A 25162-nucleotide genomic window follows, 5' to 3' on the forward strand; every position below is an offset into this window, starting at 1 on the left:
TCTTTCTTCTTAATCATGATCTCAATCACACATGCCCTTTCATCTTCATTAGTGTACAAGTAAAATTTATATATTTTAAATGACTTTAAAATGACAAATGACTTTATCCATGAGTCTGTATGAGAAACTGAAATGTTTGAATCAGAAAACAATCTCTGTGTAGCTTGGAATTAAATACATTTTACAGATTATTTTAAAAATTCTTAACCTAATTATGCCATGTATGATAATTCAACCAGTCTATTCAGGTAGTCATAACATTTAGTTGACTAAAACATCATTTTAAATAAATGGGAGTATTTGGTAATTTATTTGTATAGATAATGATTCTCAGACCAGCCAGCTTGCATAAGACTCACTAGGAGCTCTTGATAAAACTGCTGGGCCCTACCCCCAGAGTTTTATGATTCAGTATGTCTGGGAGTGTGCAAGAATACGCATTTCTAACAAGTTCCCAAGGATTCCTGATGCTTGTTTGTTATCACAGTCTCACTGATAAACCACTTATGTGGGTTAAGTGATGCCTTTTTAAACTTACAAAAAAGGACGTAGTAGAATATATCAAACTCCTCTGAATCTCATTATCCTGCTTTAACAAATGTTAAATAATTTGCCACATTTGCTTCAGATCTCCCATCTTTTATAAAAGAAATAAAACACTACAAATGCAGACCCCTTCTCCTTTGATTTTGCCTACTTTTCTTCCTAAGATAACCACCCTCCAGAATGTAATCATCTCCATGTTAGTCTTGTATCTGTGTATGTATCCAAAAGTAAGGTATTTGTTTTGCATGTTTTTATATTGATAAATGACATAATGTGCATCTTTTAAAATTTACTTTTTTTCGTTATGTTCCTGAGATTTGTGCATTTGATATATGTTCCTTCATAGTCATACATTTCTAGCTGCAGTGTAATCCTTTTTTTTTTTTCGTGTGAGCACGTTTATATTTGTAGTGCTTATCTGTGGGATACATGACTTTAAACAACCACTTTAGATCATGTTCACCTTCAATGTGGCACTGATACTTATAATCCCAGTAATGAAGCAGCCTCACCCCTTCCATTCCCATACCTGAGTTCACCCTTAGTAACATCTGTATATATCAAGTTATCATACTGCCTTCACTAGCTTCTATCTCTGGGTCCCCCGTACTCTACATTATAAGATACTGATGTTACATTGTTCAGGGAGTTCCTAGTAGTGGTAACAATATCTCCTTTTTTGTCTGACTTATTTCACTCAGCATAATGTCTTCAAGATTCATCCATGTTGTCATATATTTCAGGACCTTGTTCCTTACTGCTGCATAGTATTCCGTCATATGTATATACCACGTTTTGTTTATCCACTCATTGGTTGAAGGACACTTGGATTGTTTCCATCTCTTGACAATTGTGAACAGTGCCACTGTGAACATCACTGTACAAATGTCTGTATGCTGTCACTGCTTTCAGATCTGGGTGTATACTGAGAAGTGAAATTGCTGGATTGTAGGGTAACTTGATATCTAGTTTTCTGAGGAACCACCATCCTGTCTTTCACAGCAGGTGTACCATTAAACATTGCCACCAGCAATGAATAAGAGTTCCATTTCTCCACATCCTCTCCAGCGTTTGTAGTTTCCTGTTTATTTAATGGCAGCCATTCTTTTTGGTGTGAGATGATATCTCATTGTGGTTTTAATTTACATTTCCCTAATAGCTAGTGAAGATGAATATTTTTTTCATGTGTTTTTTACCTATTTGTATTTTCCTCTTTGAAAAATGTCTTTTCATATCTTTTGCCCATTTTATAATTGGACTATTTGTACTATTGTCATTGAGTTGTAGGATTCCTTTATCTGCGCTGGTTATCAGTCTCTTAGCAGATGTATGGTTTCCAATATTTTCTCCCCTTGAGTTGGCTACCTCTTCACCTTTTTGACAAAGTCCTTTGTGGTCCAGAAACTTGGTTTTGATGAGTTCCCTTTTTTTTTTTTTTAAATTCATTTTTTTTTTGAGATATATTCACATACCATGCAGTCATACAAAACAAATCAGATGTTCGATTGTTCACAGTACCATTACATAGTTGTGTATTCATCACCAAGATCAATCCCTGACCTTCATTACCACACACACAGAAATCACAAGAATAATAATTAAAGTGAAAAAGAGCAATTAAAGTAAAAAAGAACACTGGGTGCCTTTCTTTGTTTGTTTGTTTCCTTCCTTCCCCCATTTTTCTACTCCATTCATCCATGAACTAGATAAAGGGGAGTGTGGTCCATATGGCTTTCCCAAGCCCATTGTCACCCCTCATAAGCTACATTTTTATACAATTGTCTTCAAGATTCATGGGTTCTGGGTTATAGTTTGGTAGTTTCAGGTATCTACCGCCAGCTACCCCAATTCTTTAGAACCTAAAAAGGGTTGTCTCTGTTGTGCATAAAAGTGCCCACCAGAGTGACCTCTCGGCTCCTTTTGGAATCTCTGCCACTGACGCTTATTTCATTTCCTTTCACTTTGAGGAGTTCCCATTTATCTATTTTTTCTTTTCATTGGTTGTGCTTTGGGTGTAAGGTCTAAGAAGCTATCTCTTAATACCAGGGCTTGAACATGTTTCCCTACATTATCTTCTAGGAGCCTTAGGGTACTCTCTCTTACGTTGAGGCCTTTGATCCACTTCGAGTTAATTTTTATATAGGGTGTGAGGTAGGAGTCCTCTTTCATTCTTTTGAATATGAATATCCAGTTCTCCCAGCTCCATATGTTGAAGAGTCTATTCTGTCCCAGTTCAGTGGATTTGGGGCCTTATCAAAATCAGTCAACTTTAGATCTGGGGGTCTGTTTCCAAGCTCTTGATTCAATTCAGTTGATCAGTATGTCTGTCTTGGTGCTTGTACCATGCTCTTTTGACTACTGTGGCTTTATAATAGGCTTTTTAAAGTCAGGAAGTGTAAGTTCTCTTACTTTGTTCTTTTTTAGGGTGTTTTTGGCAATTTGAGGCCCCTTTCCCTTCCAAATAAATTTTATAACTAGCTTTTCCGAGTCTGCAAAGTAGGTTGTTGGAATTTTGATTGGAATTGTGTTGAATCTGTAGATCAGTTTGGGTAGAATTCACATCTTAATGATGTTTCATTCATTTCTAGATATTTACCAGTTTGTCTTGTAATTTCTTCTTTGACCCACTGATTGGTTATTGACTTCTGGTTGCATTCCGTTATGGTCAGAGAATGGGTATGAAAAATTTGAGTCTTTTTAAATTATTGAGGCTTGTTTTGTACCCCAGCATATGATCTATCCTGGAGAATGTTCCATGAGTACTAGAGAAGAATGTATATCCTGGTAATTTGGGATGTAATGCTCTGTAAATGTCTATTAAGGCTAATCAATTTATCACATTGTTTAGGTTCTCAATTTCCTTACTGGTCCCTGTCTGGTTGTTCTATCTATAGAGGAAAGTGGTATATTGAAGTATCCCACTATTATTATAGACATGTCTATTGCTTCCTTCAGTTTTACCAGTGTTTGCCTCATGTACCTTGGAGCACCTTAATTGGGTTCATAAACATTTATGATTGTTATTTCTTCTTGGTGAATTGTCCCTTTTGTTAATATATGGTGTTCTTCTTTGTCTCTTCTGACATCTTTGTATTTAAAGTCTATTTTGCCTGCTATTAGTATTGCTATCCCTGCTTTATTGTGGCTGCAGCTTGTGTGGAATATTTTTTTCCATCCTTTAATTTTCAATCTCTTTGTATTGCTGGGTCTAAGATGTATGTCTTGTAAACAGCATATTTTTGGATTATACTTTTTAATCCATTCTGCCAGTCTGTATCTTTTATTTCGGTAGTTTAATTCATTCACATTCAGTGATATTACTGTGAAGGCAGTTCTTGAAACAGCCCTCTATCCTTTGGTTTTTATTTGTCAGATGTATTCCCCCCACCCCCATTTTTTTTCCTTTGATTTTCCCTTACTAATACTCTTCAGTTCTTTGCCCTTCTCTGAACCTCTCTCTGTTCATTTTTTTTAAAACTGGTAAAACTCCCTTTAATATTTCTTGCAGGGTAGGTCCCTTGTTAACAAAGTCAGCATTTGTTTGAAAATTTAAAACTCTCCCTCAATTTTGAAGGAGAGCTTTGCTGGATAAAGAATTCTTGGCTGGCAATTTTTCTTTTTCAGAATCTTGAGTATGTCATACCTCTGCCTTTTTGCCTCCATGGTACTCACTAAGTATTCAGTACTTAGTCTTATGTGGATTCCCTTGTATGTAGTGAATTGCTTCTCTCTTGCTGCTCTTAGAACTTTCTTCTCTTTAGCATTTGGCAATCTGATTAGTATATATCTTGGAGTGGGTTTTTTGGGGGGATTTATTCTATTAGGAGTTTGTTGGGCATCTGTGATTTGCATATTTTTGTCATTTAGAAGGGTTGGGAAGTTTTACCCAACTATGTCTTCAAATACTCTCCCTTGCCCTTTACTTTTCTCTTCTGGGATATCAGTGATTCTTATACTTGTGTGCTTCATGCTGTCCATCATTTCCCTGAGATCCGTTTCAAAATTTTTTTTGTTTTTTTCACCGTTTGTTCTTTTGTATGTGCATTCAATTGTGCTGTCCTCTAATTCACTTATTCTTTCTTCTGCCTCTTCAAAGCTGCTGTTATATGTCTCTGGTATGTTTTCAGTTTTATCAAAAGTATCTTTTATTTCCATAATATCTGCTTTTTTTTTTATTTACTCTTTCACATTCTTTTTTATGCTCTTCTTGGGTCTTCTTGATTTCCTTTATGTCCTTAGCCAACTCATTGAAGTTGTTTTGGAGATTTGTGTGTACTTCTTTGATTAATTGCTCCAGTTTCTGTGTTTCCTCTGGCTTTTTAATTGGTCATTTGGGTTGTCCATGTCTTCTTGCTTCTTCATGTGTTTTATGATTTTGTAGTTGGCTTCAGGACATTTGTTTATCTTAGTAAGGTTATTTTGGGATATGCAGGATTATTTGAGCATTTATAATTTGGCAGAGCTACAGCTTGCTGGATTGCACTTTCCCTGTCCTCCCAGCACGTGGCGCTCTTGAGCCACCTCTTATGCTCAAGCCAGCTCTCCCCCAACTTCGCCTTTGCATTAGTTGGGGTCCAAATCGGGTGGAAATCTAGTCAGCACACAGTTCTCCATGTGCACTGGGGACTACCAGCCCTCTGGATGGGAGGCAGGCCTTATGCTGTTTGGCAGGGAGTCTCCTCCAGGGCACAGTGGGTCTGGCAGTTCCCAGGTGTCCAAGTGGACCACTCTCATGCTGCTTGCCCATGTGTTTTACCCCCTAGCTCATATGTGCCCCAGACCCTGTCTACTGAGCACACTCAAGCTTCTTGGGTTTGTGGGGGGAGGCTCCTGGCACTTCCATGCAGCACTCTTGCTGCTTCCTGCCACTCCACACCTCCTGGCTGTGCATGCCGTGGGCTTCCACGCAGGAAGAGTAAATACAGTTACCATAATTGCGCCAAATCCCAAGTTCCCTCCTGGGAACTCCAGGCCATGGGGCTGTGAATGATTATCTTCCTAGCCAACTGCTAAGAAGGGCACACGGGCTGTTGTAAGCTGCTCCCTCCTGCGCTCAGTGGCCAGCAGCAGCCACGAGTCCTTGGTAGCAGTCCTGACTGAACACACTCACCCCATCCTTTCAAGTGCAGTCTCTCTGCCTTTCCATCAGAGTCCCGACTGTGTGCTGCAGAGATCCGTGTCCAGTCAGTCACACCCTGAATCTGCTGTTCTGGGATGCTCTCTGCCCTTTATCTAGTCTTTTTCATGCAGGAAAAGTTTGCTCTGCCTTTACTTATCTGCCGTCTTCCCAGAACTTGCATGTAATATTTAATTATGTAAATATACCATATTTATTTTATCCATTTTCCCATTTATGGACATACAGGTTTGTAGCAGACACTAATAATAGTTGCATAATTGATGGTCATTCCTTCCTTACCTTCTGTCTCCTTGCTGTTAGGCCCCCCAGCTCTATGAGTCTTCATTCCCCTTCTCTTATACTTAGGAAAGGTATCTCCTTTCCTGCCCCACAGGAGTGAATTTTGATTTATCTAGGTCAGTAACTTGGTAATTCTTTCCTTGATCAGTGATTGGTTTTGGCGTGGTCATGTGGTTAAGTCCTGATGAAAGGCATGTAAGGGGATATCTGTGATGGGCTCAGGGAAAGGTTTTTTCCTTTGGATGCAAAGAAAGGCATGAAGATAAATCTTCCATCTTTGGATCTGGTTGTGGAACAGTGAAATGGTTGTAGCAACAGCAATTATTTCGAGACCCTGAGGGGACAAATCTAGGATGAGAGCACTTGAAGTTTTGTTAATGTAGTTGTGTAGGAATCACCATTTCTCCTCACTTCTTTTTATGTGAAAATTTCCTTTGTGTTTTAACCACTTTCAGTTGTGTATTTTGTTATTTGCAACCAAAAGCATCGGCTTCAAGGTAGTTCATTTTTGAAATTTTTTAACAATAATGCAGTAAGGATTCTTGAAATTGTCTCTTTGTGCCTACCTGCAAGAGTTTCTGTAGGGTAAATAAGTAGAAGTGGACTGTTGGGGCTATAGAGTGTGTTCATCTTCAACTTCACTGGAAGCTGTCAAAATGTACCCTAAAATGGTTATACAACTATATACTGACACCAGCAGTATAAAATAGTTTCTCTACATTAGATCTTTGCTAACACCTGGTATTGTCAGACATTCATTTTTGCCCATTGGTATCTTGATATATTGTCTAGGTTGGCATCATCTAGATTACTAGTCATCATATGTTGGTACTCAATCAGCTTTTCTGTTTATATCCTTTGCATAGTTGTCCATGCAATTCTGGGGATTTTTCTTTATTCAAATACATGTTCTATATATTTTGGATACTGATCTTTTGTATACATTGTTTATCTATACATTTTGCAAGTATCTTTTAGTGTGTGGCTTGTCATAAGCTTTGTTTATGGTATCCTGTACTGTAGAGAAATTTATAAATAATTGAGTTTAATTAAATTAATAAAAAATATTCTTTATGGTTTGTACTTTCTGTGTATTGTCTAAAAAAATTCATCCCTACCCCAAGGTCATAGTGCTATTCTATATTTTCTCCTAAAACTTGCTATAAGTTTTGCTTTTTACATTTAGACATCTCATCCTCACATTTAGGCCTCTCATCCTCACATTTAGGCCTCTTGTCCTCTTGGAACTATTGTGTATGGTGTGAGGAGAAACCATTTTTTCACTGTCAATATTATTGATTCTTTTTCTGAGTTCTGTTCTTCCTCACTGTGCTGGTTCTATGTTATTTTAGTGTACTTTTATAAAAAGAAGTCCTGATATTTATTACCTTGTTAATCTTCTGAATTATCTTGGCTGTCCCTGGGTTTTTGATCTTCCATATGAATTTTGGGATAAGCACATGAAATTTCATCAAAAACAATCAGATAAACTACCAAGCCTTTGACTGACAATGAATTAAATTTGTATACAGACTTGGGAAGAATTCATATTTTATGCTATTTATCCCATCCATGTAGATATCTCTCTGGTTTTTGCAGTTCTCCGTTATTGTGTTTTCTAAGTTTCTCCTTTTATTGGTTTTATATGTCTTGTTTTATTTGTTTTTAGAAACCTTACATTTTTTGTTTACAACTGTATTTTCTAATAGACTTTCCTGTAGAGAAATTGATTTTTTTAAAAACTTTTCATTGAAATAGAACATGTATTCAAAAAAAGTACACAGAACATAAGTTTTCACAAAGTAAACACATTTGTTGAACTATTACTCAGTTCAAGAAAGAGAATATTACCACACTTTTGAAGCCCCTCTCCTCCAGTCCTCTCCCAATTATTACCCTCCAAATTCCTATCTACATCATTCCTATTCCCATCATCCATGTATGAGAGTTCCAGTTGTTCCATATTCTTGCCTACATTTATGTTGTCAGTCTTTTATATTTTAGTTATTCAGATGAGTACATAGTATCTAATTGTGATTTTCAGTTGCATTTCCCTTATGACTTTTTTTAAAATCATATTTTTTATTGTAGAATGTAACATGTATACATAGAAATGATAACTTTCCAAGTGCAATTTAACAAGTAGAGAGCAAATTTCAAAGAATGTAATGGGTCCCTAATGACTTTTGAGGTTGAACATCATTTCATATGCCTGTTAGTAATTTGGCAATCCTCTTATGAAGTTTCCTGTTCAAGTTGCCTACCCATTTTCCCATTAGGTTTTCTCATAATTTTCACATTGATTTGTAGGATGTTCTTTATATATTCTGGGTAGTAAATTATGGTATTCTTCTCCCAATCTGTGACTTGCCTTTTCAGTCCCTTTATGATATCTCGATGAATGAAAATTTCATAATTTTAATGTAGTCTATACTTTTCACTCTCTTCCTTTATAATGCATTTTGTGTTTTATCTTTAAGGTTTTAGGATTAAAATTAGTTTCACCTATTTCTTTTTACACCTGAGTATGACTTCTAGAAAAATTTTAAATTACATAGGTGACTCACATTATATTTGTGTTGACCGGCACTCTTCTAGATTCTAGAATTTTCTGTGATGATGGAAACGTTCTCTGCACTTTCCAGTTCATGTAGCTATTGAGCATTTGAAATGTAGCTGGTATGACTGGGAAACTGAATTTTAATAAATTTAATTCTAGTTAATTTAAATTTAAGTTTATGTAGTCATATGCAATGAGTGGCTGCCATATGAGACAATACAGTTTGAAAGCTTTATTGTTTTGACATTTATTGCATCATATTTAGGTTTTCCACCCATCTGTAACCATTTTTGTGTGTGGTGTGAGGTATGGGGGTCAAGATTCATTTTATTTCTTCAATGTGGAAAAATTAGTGCAGTTATTTTGAATGTGTGTAAGTATAAAACTAATGTTTGTTTCTCTTTACATCTCTTCAGGAAAAATAGAAATGAAGGTACATATGCACACAAAATTTTGCCTCATTTGTTTGCTGACATTTATTTTCCATCATTGCAACCATTGCCATGAAGAGCATGAACATGGCCCTGAAGAGCATCGTGGAATGTCAGAATTGGAGCCAAGCAAATTTTCAGTGCTGGATGCTAAAAACGAGAAAAAATATTATATTGAAAAACTTTTTGACCGTTATGGTGAAAATGGAAGATTATCCTTTTTTGGTCTGGAGAAACTTTTAACAAACTTGGGCCTTGGAGAGATAAAAGTAGTCGAGATTAATCATGAGGATCTTGGCCACGATCATGTTTCTCACTTAGATATTTTGGCAGTTCAAGAGGGAAAGCATTTTCACTCACACAACCACCAGCATTCCCATAATCATTTAAATTCAGAGAATCAGACTGTGACCAGTGTATCAACAAAAAGAAACCATAAGTGTGATCCAGAGAAAGAGACAATTGAAGTATCTGTAAAATCTGGTGATAAACGTATTCATGACCGTAATCATCACTTACATAATCATCATTTGCATCATCACCTTGATCATAATGCTACTCGTCATTTTCATAATGATTCTATTACTCAGAGTGACCGTGGGGAGTCTAGCCATGAACCATCAACAAAGACCAATACTACACAGGAACAAGCTGAAATTAAGCCACCAAAACAAAATAAGAAAAGAAAAGAGAAGAAAAATAATGTAAATTTTGAGGTTATTACACCAGGTTTTCCCCCTAACCATGGTCGGGGTGAACATAATCGGGTCCACAAGCTTGATCATGTACATAACCAAGGTCGTTCTCATGTACATCTTCCAGAACATAATGGTCACGGTCCTGGTCATGGACACCAAGATCTCAAATCTGATAATGAAGGTGAACTTCGACATATTAGAAAGCGAGAAGCACCGCATGTTAAAAAAAGTGCAATTTATTCAGCTGCTGGTCACAAAGATCATAATGAAGATGACCGTCAGCATGATGAGGTAAGCATCAAAAGGTGTCTGGTGATTGCTCTGTAATAATTGTGGAGCATTTTAGGTGAAGAGAGGAGTAACAGTGGAATAATCAATCATATAGAAACATATTTCAGAACAATTCTGAACAAAGTACATTAAAAGAACCTAAAATCAGATTAAAGATTATCTGAAATTTTGCTTGTACTGTTTGTTCCTGATATTCTCAAATTTGGGATCCTCAAGTTTAAATGTTTAAAGGTTATTAGAAAATACATTCCTTATTTTAATTCTTTATTTTACTGTCTTAATTGTGACTTGACTCTCCAAGTTAGTTTTCACTGTTATTACTGGTTTCAAGATATTTGAAAATTGAAACCTTATTTTAAGTTTTCCAAACCCAAGCTCTTAGGAAGTAACCAGAGCAGTTTCTTTTTCATAATTAATAATTTATTGAATGAATTATTGAATGGTTCATACCGATCTAACTCCAAAGTCAGGTATTTGCCCCATATGGAAGGCTTGTTTCCCTATGGCACTTTATGATAGTACCTAGTTACTTGTGATATTGTGTTCTTATACTTTTACAGTTTAAGGTGAGTGAAAAAATATCCAGTAGTAGTGGATGATCCTGTTTTCCTTCTGAATTTTCATATTCTTTAGAGTAATTTCACATTTGAATGTTTTTTTCTTTCTTTTATTTTTTTTTTAATCTATTCACCTTTAACATTCTTATTTACTTTTTTAAAGCATATCAGTACCCTGGTTTATTCTAAGTTTTAACACTTATTAAAGTTTAGAAAAAATTGTTAAAAGTGTTGTTCAAATATATAGAAGGCAGCACAGGAAAAATGAAGGAGGGGCAGACCTGTGTACTCTGCTTCAACATCGAGTATGGAAAATTACCTCATTCTTTGTTGTTTGTTTCTCTGTCTTTGGGATGCATTTTGTATCTGAGTAAATATCTTTGCATTTCTTCCCTATAAAAATCATCAGATTTTTTTTTAGCAGTTTTAAACACTGATTTTACCATAATTTATATATTAAAATCTTAGGGTGCTTTTAAAAGAAATGAATTCATTTATTACTATGGATAATATCCTAGAATCCTTTGTTAATAATAACTGGGTATTATCATTCATCTTTTGTCTTTTTCTTAGATCTATGGATTCTGCATCATCAGACCTGTTTATTTTGTATTACAGGTCTGATGTATGTAGAAATTCTCTCAGGATTTCTGAAAATGTTCTGTGTATTAGGGTAGTACTTCATGGTAATTAAGACCTGAGAAGAATCATTGTTTTGTTTTGTTTGTTGGTACCATAGATAAAATCATGTAAGGAGGTAACAAGTAAATAAACTAGCTTGCATCCAGAGTGGCTGTGTGTGAAAAAGGGAAAATACCACTTCCTTTGCTGTAACTGTATGATAGAATCCAAGCTTGTTTATTTGGTGCTTTTCTTAAAAAAAGAAAAAAAAAAATATCAGTGGATGAAGCTGCCTTCTATAATCTTCCAGTTTTGTCTCCTTCTCATAACTAGCATTGGGCTAGAATTTCCCAGTATAATAGTCTTTCCAGATGTCTTTGGTAGTTAAATGTCTTATTATGGTATATTTTATATAAAGTTATTAAAGTGCTCTATATTAAATTAAAACTATGTCACAAATAAGAATCTCAAGTCATTGATGATTACAATTTGACTAGGGAAGTGACTTTTCTCCTCATCCCTTAAGAATCTTTGGAACACTAGTTGTGAATCATTCTTATGGATGGCAGGAAGTCATTATCTCTCAAGTATTGGGGTGGAAATATGGTTAAAATCCTTAGTCTTGGGTAATCTAGTTGAATGTATTCCTATTATAAATACCTAACAAGTTTTAGTTGTAATAGATACCTGTATATTACAGATTGTTTTCAAGTAATATTCAGACTGTTTTTTATTATAGATGGTAATTTCTTTTTCTGCTTAATCTTCTTAAAGATACCCTTATACTTAATTTGTTCTATCAATTTCTTTGCAGTGTTTGAACGTCACTCAGTTGTTAAGATACTATGGTCATGGTGGCAACTCTCCAATCTCACCTGATCTATTTACATACATTTGCCCTGCGTTGTTATATCAAATTGACAGCAGAGTTTGTATTGAGCATTTTGACAAACTTTTAGTTGAAGATTTAAATAAGGATAAAAATCTGGTTCCTGAAGATAAGGCAAATATAGGTGCATCAGGTAAGAAAGAGATTTAAGTTTTTCTCCTCAAAATTGTCCCTGTTGAAAGGTTTATTGCCTTACATACTTCTTTAAAAATGTACCTGAATTAAAAAGTAAATCCAAATTGTTGACTTCCTTTTGGTTTTAGACTTTAGATATTTTAAAATCCAGTTTAGATATACATGTTTTTAAAAGATTGGGGGAAGACAGGAGAGACAGTTGATATTACTTATCTCATGGCATTACAGAGGAGTAATTTGCTATGAATAGAGACTTAGATTAAAAAGGAGATAAAGGTTTGGATTAATGGTTCCTTCTTGATGGACAAAAGTAAATAATGGGACCCCTAATTAAAGCTATTTGGTATTATAATTACTTGACCTTTTATATTTGGGGGGTGGGGAATGGGCGGTTCTGATGAAAAGCACCTATTAAGTTTTTTTTTTTTTTTTTTTTAATTCAGTTTTATTGAAATATATTCACAAACCATACAGTCATCCATGGTATACAATCAACTGTTCACAGTATGATCATATAGTTATGCGTTCATCACCACAATCTATTTCTGAACATTTTCCTTACATCAGAAAGAATCAGAATAAGAATAAAAAATAAAAGTGAAAAGAGAATACCCAAACCATCCCCTCATCCCACCCTATTTGTCATTTAGTTTTTACTCCCATTTTTCTACTGATTTTTTTTCAATTTTTTAACTTTGTTTATCAAAAAATTAAAAACAAACAGGCAAACAACAACCAAAAAAACCCCACAACATTTCAAACAAAGCAATGGATTAAGGAAAACAAATAACCTAAAATAATTACTTTGCTTCCAATATGTTCCTACCATACCCCAAGAAAATTAATAAACCATGTCCAAACAGAGGAGTAAGAAAAACAAATAATCTAAAATAAGTACATTGCTTCCAACATGTTCCTACCATACCCCAAGAAAATTAACAACCCCTAAGAAAACAAACGAATAAGAGAAAAAAAAACCTAAAATAACTCTATTGCTTCCAACATGATCTTACTATATCCAAGAAAGTTTACAAACCATAATCATTCCTGAGCATTCCCATAACATTGAGATTACCCTCCATAGTTTATCTGTTCTTATTAGATTATCATTCCCCCTCCACTAATTGGTATCTCTAGGTCTCCTACATTCTACAGTATAAAACTTTGTACATTTTTCACAGAATTCACATTAGTGGTAACATACAATATGTCTCTTTTTCTGCCTGGCTTATTTTGCTCAGCATTATGTCTTTTTTTTTTTTTTTTTTTTTTTTAAATCTTCATTTTATTGAGATATATTCATATACCACGCAGTCATACAAAACAAATCGTACTTTCGATTGTTCACAGTACCATTACATAGTTGTACATTCATCACCCAAATCAATCCCTGACACCTTCATTAGCACACACACAACAATAACAAGAATAATAATTAGAGTGAAAAAGAGCAATTGAAGTAAAAAAGAACACTGGGTACCTTTGTCTGTTTGTTTCCTTCCCCTATTTTTCTACTCATCCATCTATAAACTAGACAAAGTGGAGTGTGGTCCTTATGGCTTTCCCAATCCCCTTGTCACCCCTCATAAGCTACATTTTTATACAACTGTCTTCGTGATTCATGGGTTCTGGGTTGTAGTTTGATAGTTTCAGGTATCCACCACCAGCTACCCCAATTCTTTAGAACCTAAAAAGGGTTGTCTAAAGTGTGCGTAAGAGTGCCCACCAAAGTGACGTCTCGGCTCCTTTTGGATTCTCTCTGCCTCTGAAGCTTATTTCATTTCCTTTCACATCCCCCTTTTGGTCAAGAAGATGTTCTCCGTCCCACGATGCCAGGTCTACATTCCTCCCCGGGAGTCATATTCCACGTTGCCAGGGAGATTCACTCCCCTGGGTGTCTGATCCCACGTAGGGGGGAGGGCAGTGATTTCACCTTTCAAGTTGGCTTAGCTACAGAGACAGGGCCACATCTGAGCAACAAAGAGGCATTCGGGAGGAGGCTCTTAGGCACAACCATAGGGAGGCCTAGCCTCTCCTTTGCAGCAACCGTCTTCCCAAGGGTAAAACCTGTGGTAGAGGGCTCAACCCATCAAACCACCAGTCCCCTATGTCTGTGGTCATGTTAGCAACCATGGAGGTGGGGTAGGCGAATACCCCTGCATTCTCCACAGGCTCCTCAAGGGGGCACTACATCTTTTTTTTTTTTTCCTTGTTTGTCTTTTTTCTTTTTTTTTTTTTTTTAACTTTCCCTTCTTTTTTAAATCAACTGTATGAAAAAAAAGTTAAAAAGAAAACAAACATACAGTAAAAGAACATTTTAAAGAGACCATAACAAGGGAGTAAGAAAAAGACAACTAACCTAAGATAACTGCTTAACTTCCAACATGTTCCTACTTTACCCCAAGAAAGTTACCTAATATAGCAACATTTCTGTGAACTTGCTCCTACTATATCCATGAGAAATTAACAGACCATAGTCATTCCTGAGAATCCCCAGAACGTTAAATAGCTTATCTGTTCTTCTTGGATAATTCTTCTCCCTTCCTTAATTGCTCTCTATTGCTAGTTCCCCTACATTCTACATTATAAGCCATTTGTTTTATATTTTTCAAAGTTCACATTAGTGGTAGCATATAATATTTCTCTTTTTGTGCCTGGCTTATTTCGCTCAGCATTATGTCTTCAAGGTTCATCCATGTTGTCATATGTTTGACGAGATAGTTCCTTCTTACTGCCGCGTAGTATTCCATCGTGTGTATATACCACATTTTATTTATCCACTCATCTGTTGAAGGACATTTGGGTTGTTTCCATCTCTTGGCAATTGTGAATAATGCTGCTATGAACATTGGCGTGCAGATATCTGTTCGTGTCACTGCTTTCCGATCTTCCGGGTATATACCGAGAAGTGCAATCGCTGGGTCGAATGGTAACTCTATATCTAGTTTTCTAAGGAACTGCCAGACTGACTTCCAGAGTGGCTGAACCATTATACAGTCCCACCAACAGTGAATAAGAGTTCCAATTTCTCCACATCCCCTCCAGCATCTGTAGTTTCCTGTTTGTTTAATGGCAGCCATTCTAACCGGTGTTAGATGGTATCTCATTGTGGTCTTAATTTGCATCTCTCTAATAGCTAGTGAAGCTGAACATTTTTTCATGTGTTTCTTGGCCATTTGTATTTCCTCTTCAGAGAACTGTCTTTTCATATCTTTTGCCCATTTTATAATTGGGCCGACTGTACTATTGTCATTGAGTTGTAGGATTTCTTTATATATGCAAGATATCAGTCTTTTGTCAGATACATGGTTTCCAAAATTTTTTCCCATTGAGTTGGCTGCCTCTTTACCTTTTTGAGAAATTCCTTTGAGGTGCAGAAACTTCTAAGCTTGAGGAGTTCCCATTTATCTATTTTCTCTTTTGTTGCTTGTGCTTTGGGTGTAAAGTCTAGGAAGTGGCCGCCTAATACAAGGTCTTGAAGATGTTTTCCTACATTATCTTCTAGGAGTTTTATGGTACTTTCTTTTATATTGAGATCTTTGGTCCATTTTGAGTTAATTTTTGTGTAGGGGGTGAGGTAGGGGTCCTCTTTCATTCTTTTGGATATGGATATCCAACTCTCCCAGCCCCATTTGTTGAAAAGACCATTATGACTCAGTTCAGTGACTTTGGGGGCCTTATCAAAGATCAGTCGGCCATAGATCTGAGGGTCTATCTCCGAATTCTCAATTCGATTCCATTGATCTATATGTCTATCTTTGTGCCAGTACCATGCTGTTTTGGTAACTGTGGCTTTATAATAAGCTTCAAAGTCAGGGAGTGTAAGTCCTCCCACTTCGTTTTTCTTTTTTAGAGTGTCTTTAGCAATTCGAGGCATCTTCCCTTTCCAAATAAATTTGATAACTAGCTTTTCCAAGTCTGCAAAGTAGGTTGTTGGAATTTTGATTGGGATTGCATTGAATCTGTAGATGAGTTTGGGTAGAATTGACATCTTAATGACATTTAGCCTTCCTATCCATGAACATGGAATATTTTTCCATCTTTTAAGGTCCCCTTCTATTTCTTTTAGTAGAGTTATGTAGTTTTCTTTGTATAGGTCTTTTACATCTTTGGTTAAGTTTATTCCTAGGTACTTGATTTTTTTAGTTGCTATTGAAAATGGTATCTGTTTCTTGAGTGTCTCTTCAGTTTGTTCATTTCTAGCATATAGAAACATTACTGACTTATGTGCATTAACCTTGTATCCCGCTACTTTGCTAAATTTGTTTATTAGCTCTAGTAGCTGTATCGTCGATTTCTCAGGGTTTTCTAGATATAAGATCATATCATCTGCAAACAATGACAGTTTTACTTCTTCTTTTCCAATTTGGATGCCTTTTATTTCTTTGTCTTGCCGGATTGCCCTGGCTAGCACTTCCAGCACAATGTTGAATAACAGTGGTGATAGTGGGCATCGTTGTCTTGTTCCTGATCTTAGAGGGAAGGCTTTCAGTCTTTCTCCATTGAGTACTATGCTGGCTGTGGGTTTTTCATATATGCTCTTTATGATGTTGAGGAAGTTTCCTTCAATTCCTACCTTTTGAAGTGTTTTTATCAAAAAGGGATGTTGGATTTTGTCAAATGCTTTTTCAGCATCTATTGAGATGATCAACTGATTTTTCCCTTTTGACTTGTTAATGTGTTGTAATACATTGATTGATTTTCTTATGTTGAACCATCCTTGCATGCCTGGAATAAACCCCACTTGGTCATGGTGTATGATTTTTTTAATGTGTCTTTGGATTCGATTTGCAAGTATTTTGTTGAGGATTTTTGCATCTATATTCATTAGGGAGATTGGCCGGTAGTTTTCCTTTTTTGTAATATCTTTGCCTGGTTTTGGTATTAGATTGATGTTAGCTTCATAAAATGAGTTAGGTAGTGTTCCATTTTCTTCAATGTTTTGAAAGAGTTTGAGTAAGATTGGTGTCAGTTCTTTCTGGAAAGTTTGGTAGAATTCCCCTGTGAAGCCATCTGGCCCTGGGCATTTATTTGTGGGAAGATTTTTGATGACTGATTGGATCTCTTTGCTTGTGATGGGTTGGTTGAGGTCTTCTATTTCTTCTCTGGTCAGTCTAGGTTGTTCATATGTTTCCAGGAAATTGTCCATTTCCTCTACATTATCCAGTTTGTTGCCATACTGTTGTTCATAGTATCCTCTTATAATTTTTTTAATTTCTTCAGGATCTGCAGTTATGTCACCTTTTTCATTCATTATTTTGTTTATATGGGTCTTCTCTCTTTTTGATTTTGTCAGTCTAGCTAGGGGCTTGTCAATCTTGTTGATCTTCTCAAAGAACCAACTTTTGGTGATATTTATCCTCTCTATTGTTTTTTTGTTCTCTATGTCATTTATTTCTGCTTTAATCCTTGTTATTTCTTTTCTTGTACTTGGTTTAGGATTGGTTTGCTGTTCATTGTCTAGCTTCTTCAGTTGATCCATTAGTTCTTTGATTTTGGCTCTTTCTTCCTTTTTAATATATGCGTTTAGTGCTATAAATTTCCCCCTTAGCACTGCTTTTGCTGCATCCCATAGGTTTTGGTATGTTGTGTTCTCATTTTCATTCGTCTCTATATATTTAGCAATTTCTCTTGCTATTTCTTCTTTAACCCATTGATTGTTTAGGAGTGTGTTGTTTAACCTCCAGGTATTTGTGAATTTTCTAAGTCTCTGATGGTTATTGACTTCTAATTGTATTCCATTGTGGTCAGAGAATGTGCTTTGAATAATTTCAATCTTTTTAAATTTATTGAGGCTTGTTTTATGTCCCAGCATATGATCTATTCTGGAGAAAGTTCCATGAGCACTAGAAAAGTATGTGTATCCTGGTGATTTGGGATGTAATGTCCTGTAGATGTCTGGTAAATCTAATTCATTTATCAGATTGTTTAGGTTTTCAATTTCCTTATTGGTCTTCTGTCTGGTTGATCTATCTATAGGAGAGAGTGATGTGTTGAAGTCTCCCACAATTATTGTGGAAACATCAATTGCTTCCTTTAGTTTTGCCAGTGTTTCTCTCAGGTATTTTGTGGCACCTTGGTTGGGTGCATAGACATTTACGATTGTTATTTCTTCTTGCTGAATTGCCCCTTTTATTAGTACGTAGTGGCCTTCTTTGTCTCTCAAAACATCCCTGCATTTGAAGTCTATTTTATCTGAGATTAATATTGCTACACCTGCTTTCTTTTGGCTGTAGCTTGCATGAAATATTTTTTTCCATCCTTTCACTTTGAGTTTCATTGTGTCCCTGTGTCTAAGATGAGTCTCTTGTATGCAACATATTGATGGCTCATTTTTTTTTGATCCATTCTGCGAATCTATATCTTTTAATTGGGGAGTTTAATCCATTTACATTCAACGTTATAACCGTGAAGGCATTTCTTGAATCAGCCATCTTATCCTTTGGTTTATGTTTGTCATATTTTTCCCCTCTGTCTATTAATATCCTTTATTGTACCCATACCGAATCTCTTTAGTACTGAACCTTTCTCTAAGTCTCTCTGTCCTTTCTTTGTTTCTCTGTCTGTAGGGCTCCCTTGAGTATCTCCAGTAGGGCAGGTCTCTTGTTAGCAAATTCTCTCAGCATTTGTTTGTCTGTGAAAAATTTAAGCTCTCCCTCGAATTTGAAGGAGAGCTTTGCTGGATAAAGTATTCTTGGCTGGAAATTTTTCTCACTCAGAATTTTAAATATATCGTGCCACTGCCTTCTTGCCTCCATGGTGGCTGCTGAGTAGTCAGTACTTGGTCTTATGCTGTGTCCTTTGTATGTGGTGAATTGCTTTTCTCTTGCTGCTTTCAGAACTTGCTCCTTCTCTTCTGTGTTTGATAGTGTGATCAGTATATGTCTCGGAGTGGGTTTATTTGGATTTATTCTATTTGGAGTTCGCTGAGCATTTATGATTTATGTATTTATGTTGTTTAGAAGATTTGGGAAGTTTTCCCCAACAATTTCTTTGAATACTCTTCCTAGACCTTTACCCTTTTCTTCCCCTTCTGGGACACCAGTGAGTCTTATATTTGGACGTTTCATATTATCTGTCATATCCCTGAGGTCCATTTCGATTTTTTCAATTTTTTTCCCCATTCTTTCTTTTATGCTTTCATTTTCCATTCTGTCACCTTCGAGGTCACTGATTCGTTGTTCAACTTCCTCTAGTCTTGTACTATGAGTGTCCAGAATCTTTTTAATTTGGTCAACAGTTTCTTTAATTTCCATAAGATCATCCATTTTTTTATTTAGTCTTGCAATGTCTTCTTTATGCTCTTCTAGGGTCTTCTTGATTTCCTTTATCTCCCGTACTATGGTCTCATTGTTCATCTTTAGTTCTTTGAGTAGCTGCTCTAGGTGTTGTGTCTCTTCTGGTCTTTTGATTTGGGTGCTTGGGCTTGGGTTATCCATATCGTCTGGTTTTTTCATATGCTTTATAATTTTCTGTTGTTTTTGGCCTCATGGCATTTGCTGAACTTGATAGGGTTCATTTAGGATTTGTAGACCAATTGAAGTCCTTATCTCTAATTTATCAGATGTACAGCTTCGTGGAGTATACTTTCTCTAACTAACCAGCAGGTGGCATCCACGAACCACCTGTTCTCCACAAGCCAGTTCTCCCCTGCTTAGCCTTTTTGGTGAGTGGGGGAGTGAGTCTCGTGAGGTCCAATTAGTGTACCAAGGTTGCGTGTGTAGTTGGTGTTGCCTGCCCTGTATATGGGGCGTGTTTCTGGGCAGTCAGAGAGGGGGGGGTGGCTCTAACAATCAAATCTCCCTGGTGATCCTAGAGTTTTAAAGCTGCTGCAATAGTCTAATCCTTCAGTTCAGTCCTGCCACAGTTTGTCTCTGCCACTGACCCACAAGTCCTTGGTATTGGTGTATGGCTCCTGAGACTTGCAAGTGGGCCCCTCTTCCAGGCCGTGCACCCCGGGTCCTCTGTTGAGGGATGGCTGTGCTATGTCACAGGTGAGTGCCGTCCCCCCAGGGCAGTTCTGCGCTGCTGGGCTGTGTAGGGAGGCTCCCAGTCTGCTGAAATGATGGCTGAATGGGGCTTTGTTAATTCGCACTGCTCTGCCTTCCCAACTCTGGGACAATCAGCTGAGGTTGCAGGGAAGGCTAATGTCCACGCCCAGTTTTGTGGTGTGTGCCTGTTATTTGAAGCACTTCCGTCACACTGGTTTGTCTGGGGCAGTTCTGGGCTATGGGGCTGGCGATGGGCAGGAGTGTTTCCTGTCCACCAGGATGATGGCTGTGAGCGGACACCCCCCTTTTCTTGGGAAGTTGTGTTGTTTAGTGACTTTTCTCAGCCACTGGATTATTGCGTTTTGTCTCAGAGCTCTCCTAGTTCTGCTCTTGACTTGACCTGCCCAAATAGCAAGTCTTTGAAGCTTTCTGTATTGGGCTTCTTAGAGTAATTGTTTTAGAAAAAGAAAAAAGGATTAAAAAAAAAAAAAAAAAAAAAAAAAAAAAGGGCCCTCCTCAGAGATCTAATGGGTTATTGAAATGCTAAGATACAAAGCAACCAGGGCCATTAAGGAAAGGTCCACAGGGCAGAGAGATCAGCTTTTCTTCTGGATTTGCATATGCGCCTCAGGGCCCTTCCCCTTTCTGTGTTCACCAGAACTCCAAAAATCCTCCGCTTTTATTTTAGAGTTTTTCGTGTTGTTTTTTTTCTATGCCTGTCTCCTCTCTGCTGGGCTGGCTGCTCTCAGATTCTCTGGTGTCTGGTCTCAGTCTATCTATGGTTGGAGTTTGAATCAGTAGAATGAGTTTCCGATAAGGGCAGCCACTGCAGTTCTCCCTTCTCCTTCCCGGAACTGACAGCCCCTCCTCCCCCGGGACTGAGCCTGGCAGGGAGGGGTGCGGGTCCCCTGGCCGCCAAAACTTACAGATTTCGCTGATCTCAGCAGTTCCACGTTTTCATGAGTGTTGTATGAAGTATGCCCAAAGTCATATTGCTCTGTGGTGTCCAGTCCACGCAGTTCCTGGCTTTCTACCTACTTTCCTGGAGGAGTAACTAAAACATACAGCTCACCAGTCTGCCATCTTGCCCCGCCTCCCTATTAAGTTTTTAAAGAAGTTAAAAGGGAAGCCCGTGTCTCAGCATTGCCAGATAATTGGCACATGAACTTCATCATGGGCACTTCTAGAGCGCTTCAACTAGGGTAAAACCAAATCTGTTTTCAAATTCTTTCCAGGCTCTAATTTTTCATCATATCTGACTGGCTGGATAGCTCCTTTATGTTCACAGTTACCTTCCACTTAGTATTTCCAAAGCTTCCTCTCCACACAAAGTCTCTACCTCTTCTTGAATCCCAAATGCCATTATAATTCATTCTTTTGCCAAAATCTGGAAATCCTTGACATTTCTTTTATGCTTTTTCCCTTTTTTTTTTTTTTGTCCCTTGTTTAATCAGTTACCAAGTTCAGTTGAGTCTGTTCTCCTAACCCCATACTGTCTGTCATAACTTTAGTTCAAGTCGTTGTTTCTTTATTGAATTGTTGAAATTTCATAACTTTCCCTGCCTTTGCTCCTATTCCTCTTGCAGAACATCCTTAGCGCTTAAGCTAGATTTATCTTTCTAAAATGCACACAGGATTCTCTGATACAAAATTTTTGAATTTTTTCTTTATATTGATAGGTAACACTTATTTAATAATAATTTTATTTTATTATTTAACAATATACAATGCAGGCACTGTTCTATACTTAATTCATTTATTTCTCACAAGAGTTCTATCAGGTGGGTAATGACTTTCCCAATAACTTTCCCAAGGTCACAGGATTAGTAGAGCTCGGATTCAAACCAGGATAGTTTAATATTTTGCTATCTATTTCTTTACGCTAAGTGTTTGACATGCATTCTTTTTCCCCCACTAAATTATAACCACAGACTTGCTAGGAAGCTGAGGCATAGAAAAGTTAACTTACAAACATTGATGGAGCCCACAAACCCTAAGGTTTGATATTAAAATATCTGGGCTCTTAATCACTATGCCATTGTCTTCCAAACTTTATTCTAGTATCACCTTCACGATTTTTGCCATGTATCTGTACACTATTAAATATTTTGTATTATATACCTAATATTTTTTTTTACATCTTTTATATTTTAAACAATAATATCCATGAGAAACATGGGTTTGATGTGATGTGCTGGTTATACTTTTTCTAACATACTTTAGGAAATTGTACATTCTGCTATATTTTCTCCAAGTTCAGAGTCCTTTACTTGGCCTACAAAGCGTTCCTTTGTGTAATCTGAGCCTGCCTACCATTCCATTCTTATCCCCCATCATACAATTCCTTTCTCTTCCCTCAGCTCTAACCATAATAAACTACTGATTACTAGGTTATGCTCTTTTTTTCTCATTTAGTATGTAAACATGTCTTTTTACATACTAAACTCATTGCTTAGAATCCTCCCTACTTGGCTGACTACTATTATTCCTCAAAGGTTCAACAAAAGGATTATCCCCTCTGGGTTAATTTAGTGATGGACCTAGGCTTAATTAGTCCTCTTCCTTGTCACCTCTGGATACTTCCATCATACTAAAAATCTTGGGGATTCGTCATAATTGGATTAATTCTCTGTCTTTGTTGGACTTTAAGTTGCTTAAAGGCAGTGACTGGATCTTTCATCTTGGTATCCCTAGTTCCTAGGATAAGAGGCACTTTGTGGCAGAAAGCAAGCACTCATATTTTGATTGATTGAATAAATCACTTAATATTAGTCTGTAAGCTTTCAGTAAAAACAAAAAAAAAAAGACCCCCAAAAAATGAGCCTTTGAAGATCTTTATATGAATGTATCAATCAGCCCGGTATACTTTGATGATAAACTATTCTCAGAATGATCGGGAGTTTTAAGAAAGTACAGATAAAAACAAAAATTTCTTCACCATTGCAAAATAATGATGAAATTATTGTGAACTTAGACATTCTGGTTGATATGTCTAAGATGTAACAGCACTACAAATGACTAAAATGATACATATATATGAATATGGACTAAAAACTGAATTCTGGCAAAATGAAGAATTGAAAGGATAGAATTTTTTCAAATTTCAAAGTATAGGAATTAGGCAAACATGTTTAGGAATACCAAATTCCAGTATATAAAAGTTTTATTTGGAGTAGAGTTACTCCTTAGAGCTTGAGAGAGTACAAATAAAAGGAAATGCCATCAATTCAAAGCAAAGCAAGTCTGCTAGGTGCCTACATTTCTATTCCTGGTTTATTTCTCTGCGGTAGGAAAATAACTTTAGATAACTAATTATATTAGCCTACATATTGTGACTTTACCATGTACTAGGTGCTATAGAAATACGTTTACAAGGATATGTCATGTAATTTATTAAACCCATGAGATAAGTCCTTTTATTACTTATAATGGGGGTGGAAGAGAAGGCTTAGAGAAGTTAAGTAACTTGCCTGAGGGCACACAGCTGGCAGAACCCTGTTATGAACTAGCATATTCCGTCTAAAGCCTATAATTTTAACCACTATCCTCAGCTGCTCTGCTGTGTTCTGCTGCTTCCTGCTAAAAAGGTTCTTAGATGTGCTTTGCTAGAATCAAGTGGCAGAGAGATGTGGAAAGTTACGTTTAGTAGTGATTTGACAAGTAATGCAGGCATATACAGGAAAGTGGTAGAAAAGGTAAATATTGGTATAAGTAAGTATGGATTAGTCAGTAACAGAAATCCAATAGTGTTCTAGGAGACAGGCTGAGTTTAGTCTGATAAAATCAGTAAAGGCAGAGAAAAGTGGGCCCACAAACTAGATTTGAATTCTGATTTTACGACAGATAAATTTGTCCTCTTCCCTGGCTTCATGCTCACTGCCCTTTATAGATGAGTAAGCACCTTGAGAGTCAGAGTCCCTCTCAGGTGGCTATAAATTCTCACTGTGGCAGGAGAAAGGCGAAGCCAAGTCTGAGATTATTTAACTTAAAGATAAAATACATTTGTTCCTTACAGGGAAAAGAAGATTATTTCATCTGGAGTTTAAACAGTAGCTGACTTTTTTTTTTTTTTAATATTCTGGTTCTTTGTTTTGATATCAGTTGTGGATTATAACTTTTAATAACTGTCTATCTTGTAATACTGCCATAATCAAGATATTGTAACGAAGCTGTTGACAGATGCATGACTATAGTAACATTGAAAGTAACAGTTTATTTAATCTGAAAAGCCTTAGAGGAAATAGTACTTGCTTTGGAAACAAATACATTAGTAATAGTGAATATTGATTAGTTGTTTGCAGGTGGTTATTAACATTGTCAGAAATGAAGCTTGAATTAATTATGTCCTGATGGATGTTAATAATTGGTAGCGAGAATGCCCTACTAGTAATTATTTCTAATGACTGCTGCATCAAGAAAGGTTAACTTGTTCTGTATAAATCTCACATAGTGACACAGCTACTACCTCATTAACTTTGTTCAAAGACTGCTGTAAACTAAATATGCTATATACTGTGTATGGTAGAAATCATTTGTTTCACAGGATTGGTGCATTTAGTTGTAGAGTTGACCCTAGCTTAATTACTGTGGGGGTGGGTGGGGGGTGTTTGAATAGGCCACTAAGCATTTTCTGCCAATTAAAATGCTGAAACAGTGTAGAAAATTGCCATCTTGCACATGCTTTGAACCAAGTTAATTAGAAAGTTTCCACAGATGAGCACTTCTTTTTAAAAGAATGCATTTTCTTTCTAGATAATGAGAAAGGGAGTTGGTAAGTAACTAAGCTTGAAGACCTTTAACATTTTAAGTGACCTAATTTACAGAATAACTGAAGCTTGTTTCAGACATTTGGCGCTTTTTATTGCATATAGTGTCTTGGGTAAATATAAAGAAAACATTTGCTAGTTGAATTTAATAGTTTGCATATTGTTAGTTTGGTATGAGTTTTATAAAAAAATGCCTTTTTCCCTTAACTTCATACTAAGCAAATTATGAATGAAAAAGCATAACAATTTGATTAGAAA

At 36.5% G+C, this 25162-nt stretch overlaps 1 protein-coding gene across 3 annotated transcripts in view; it reads left to right on the plus strand.

Moving 5' to 3' along the window:
- Nucleotides 1–25162, plus strand: part of SLC39A10 (solute carrier family 39 member 10) — a 184673-nt gene that overhangs the window by 105129 nt on the left and 54382 nt on the right. For 2 of the 3 annotated variants that reach the window (XM_037850660.1, XM_037850661.1), the window contains exons 2-3: nt 8942–9945; nt 11938–12145. In XM_037850660.1, the coding sequence (XP_037706588.1) occupies nt 8953–9945; nt 11938–12145 (1201 nt within the window). In that variant the 5' untranslated portion in view covers nt 8942–8952. Of the gene's footprint in view, nt 1–8941; nt 9946–11937; nt 12146–25162 lie in introns of those variants that run through there. The other variant, XM_037850662.1, reaches the window with a different exon arrangement.

This window comes from Choloepus didactylus, chromosome 9 (assembly GCF_015220235.1).
Source record: "Choloepus didactylus isolate mChoDid1 chromosome 9, mChoDid1.pri, whole genome shotgun sequence".
NCBI lineage: Eukaryota > Metazoa > Chordata > Mammalia > Pilosa > Megalonychidae > Choloepus > Choloepus didactylus.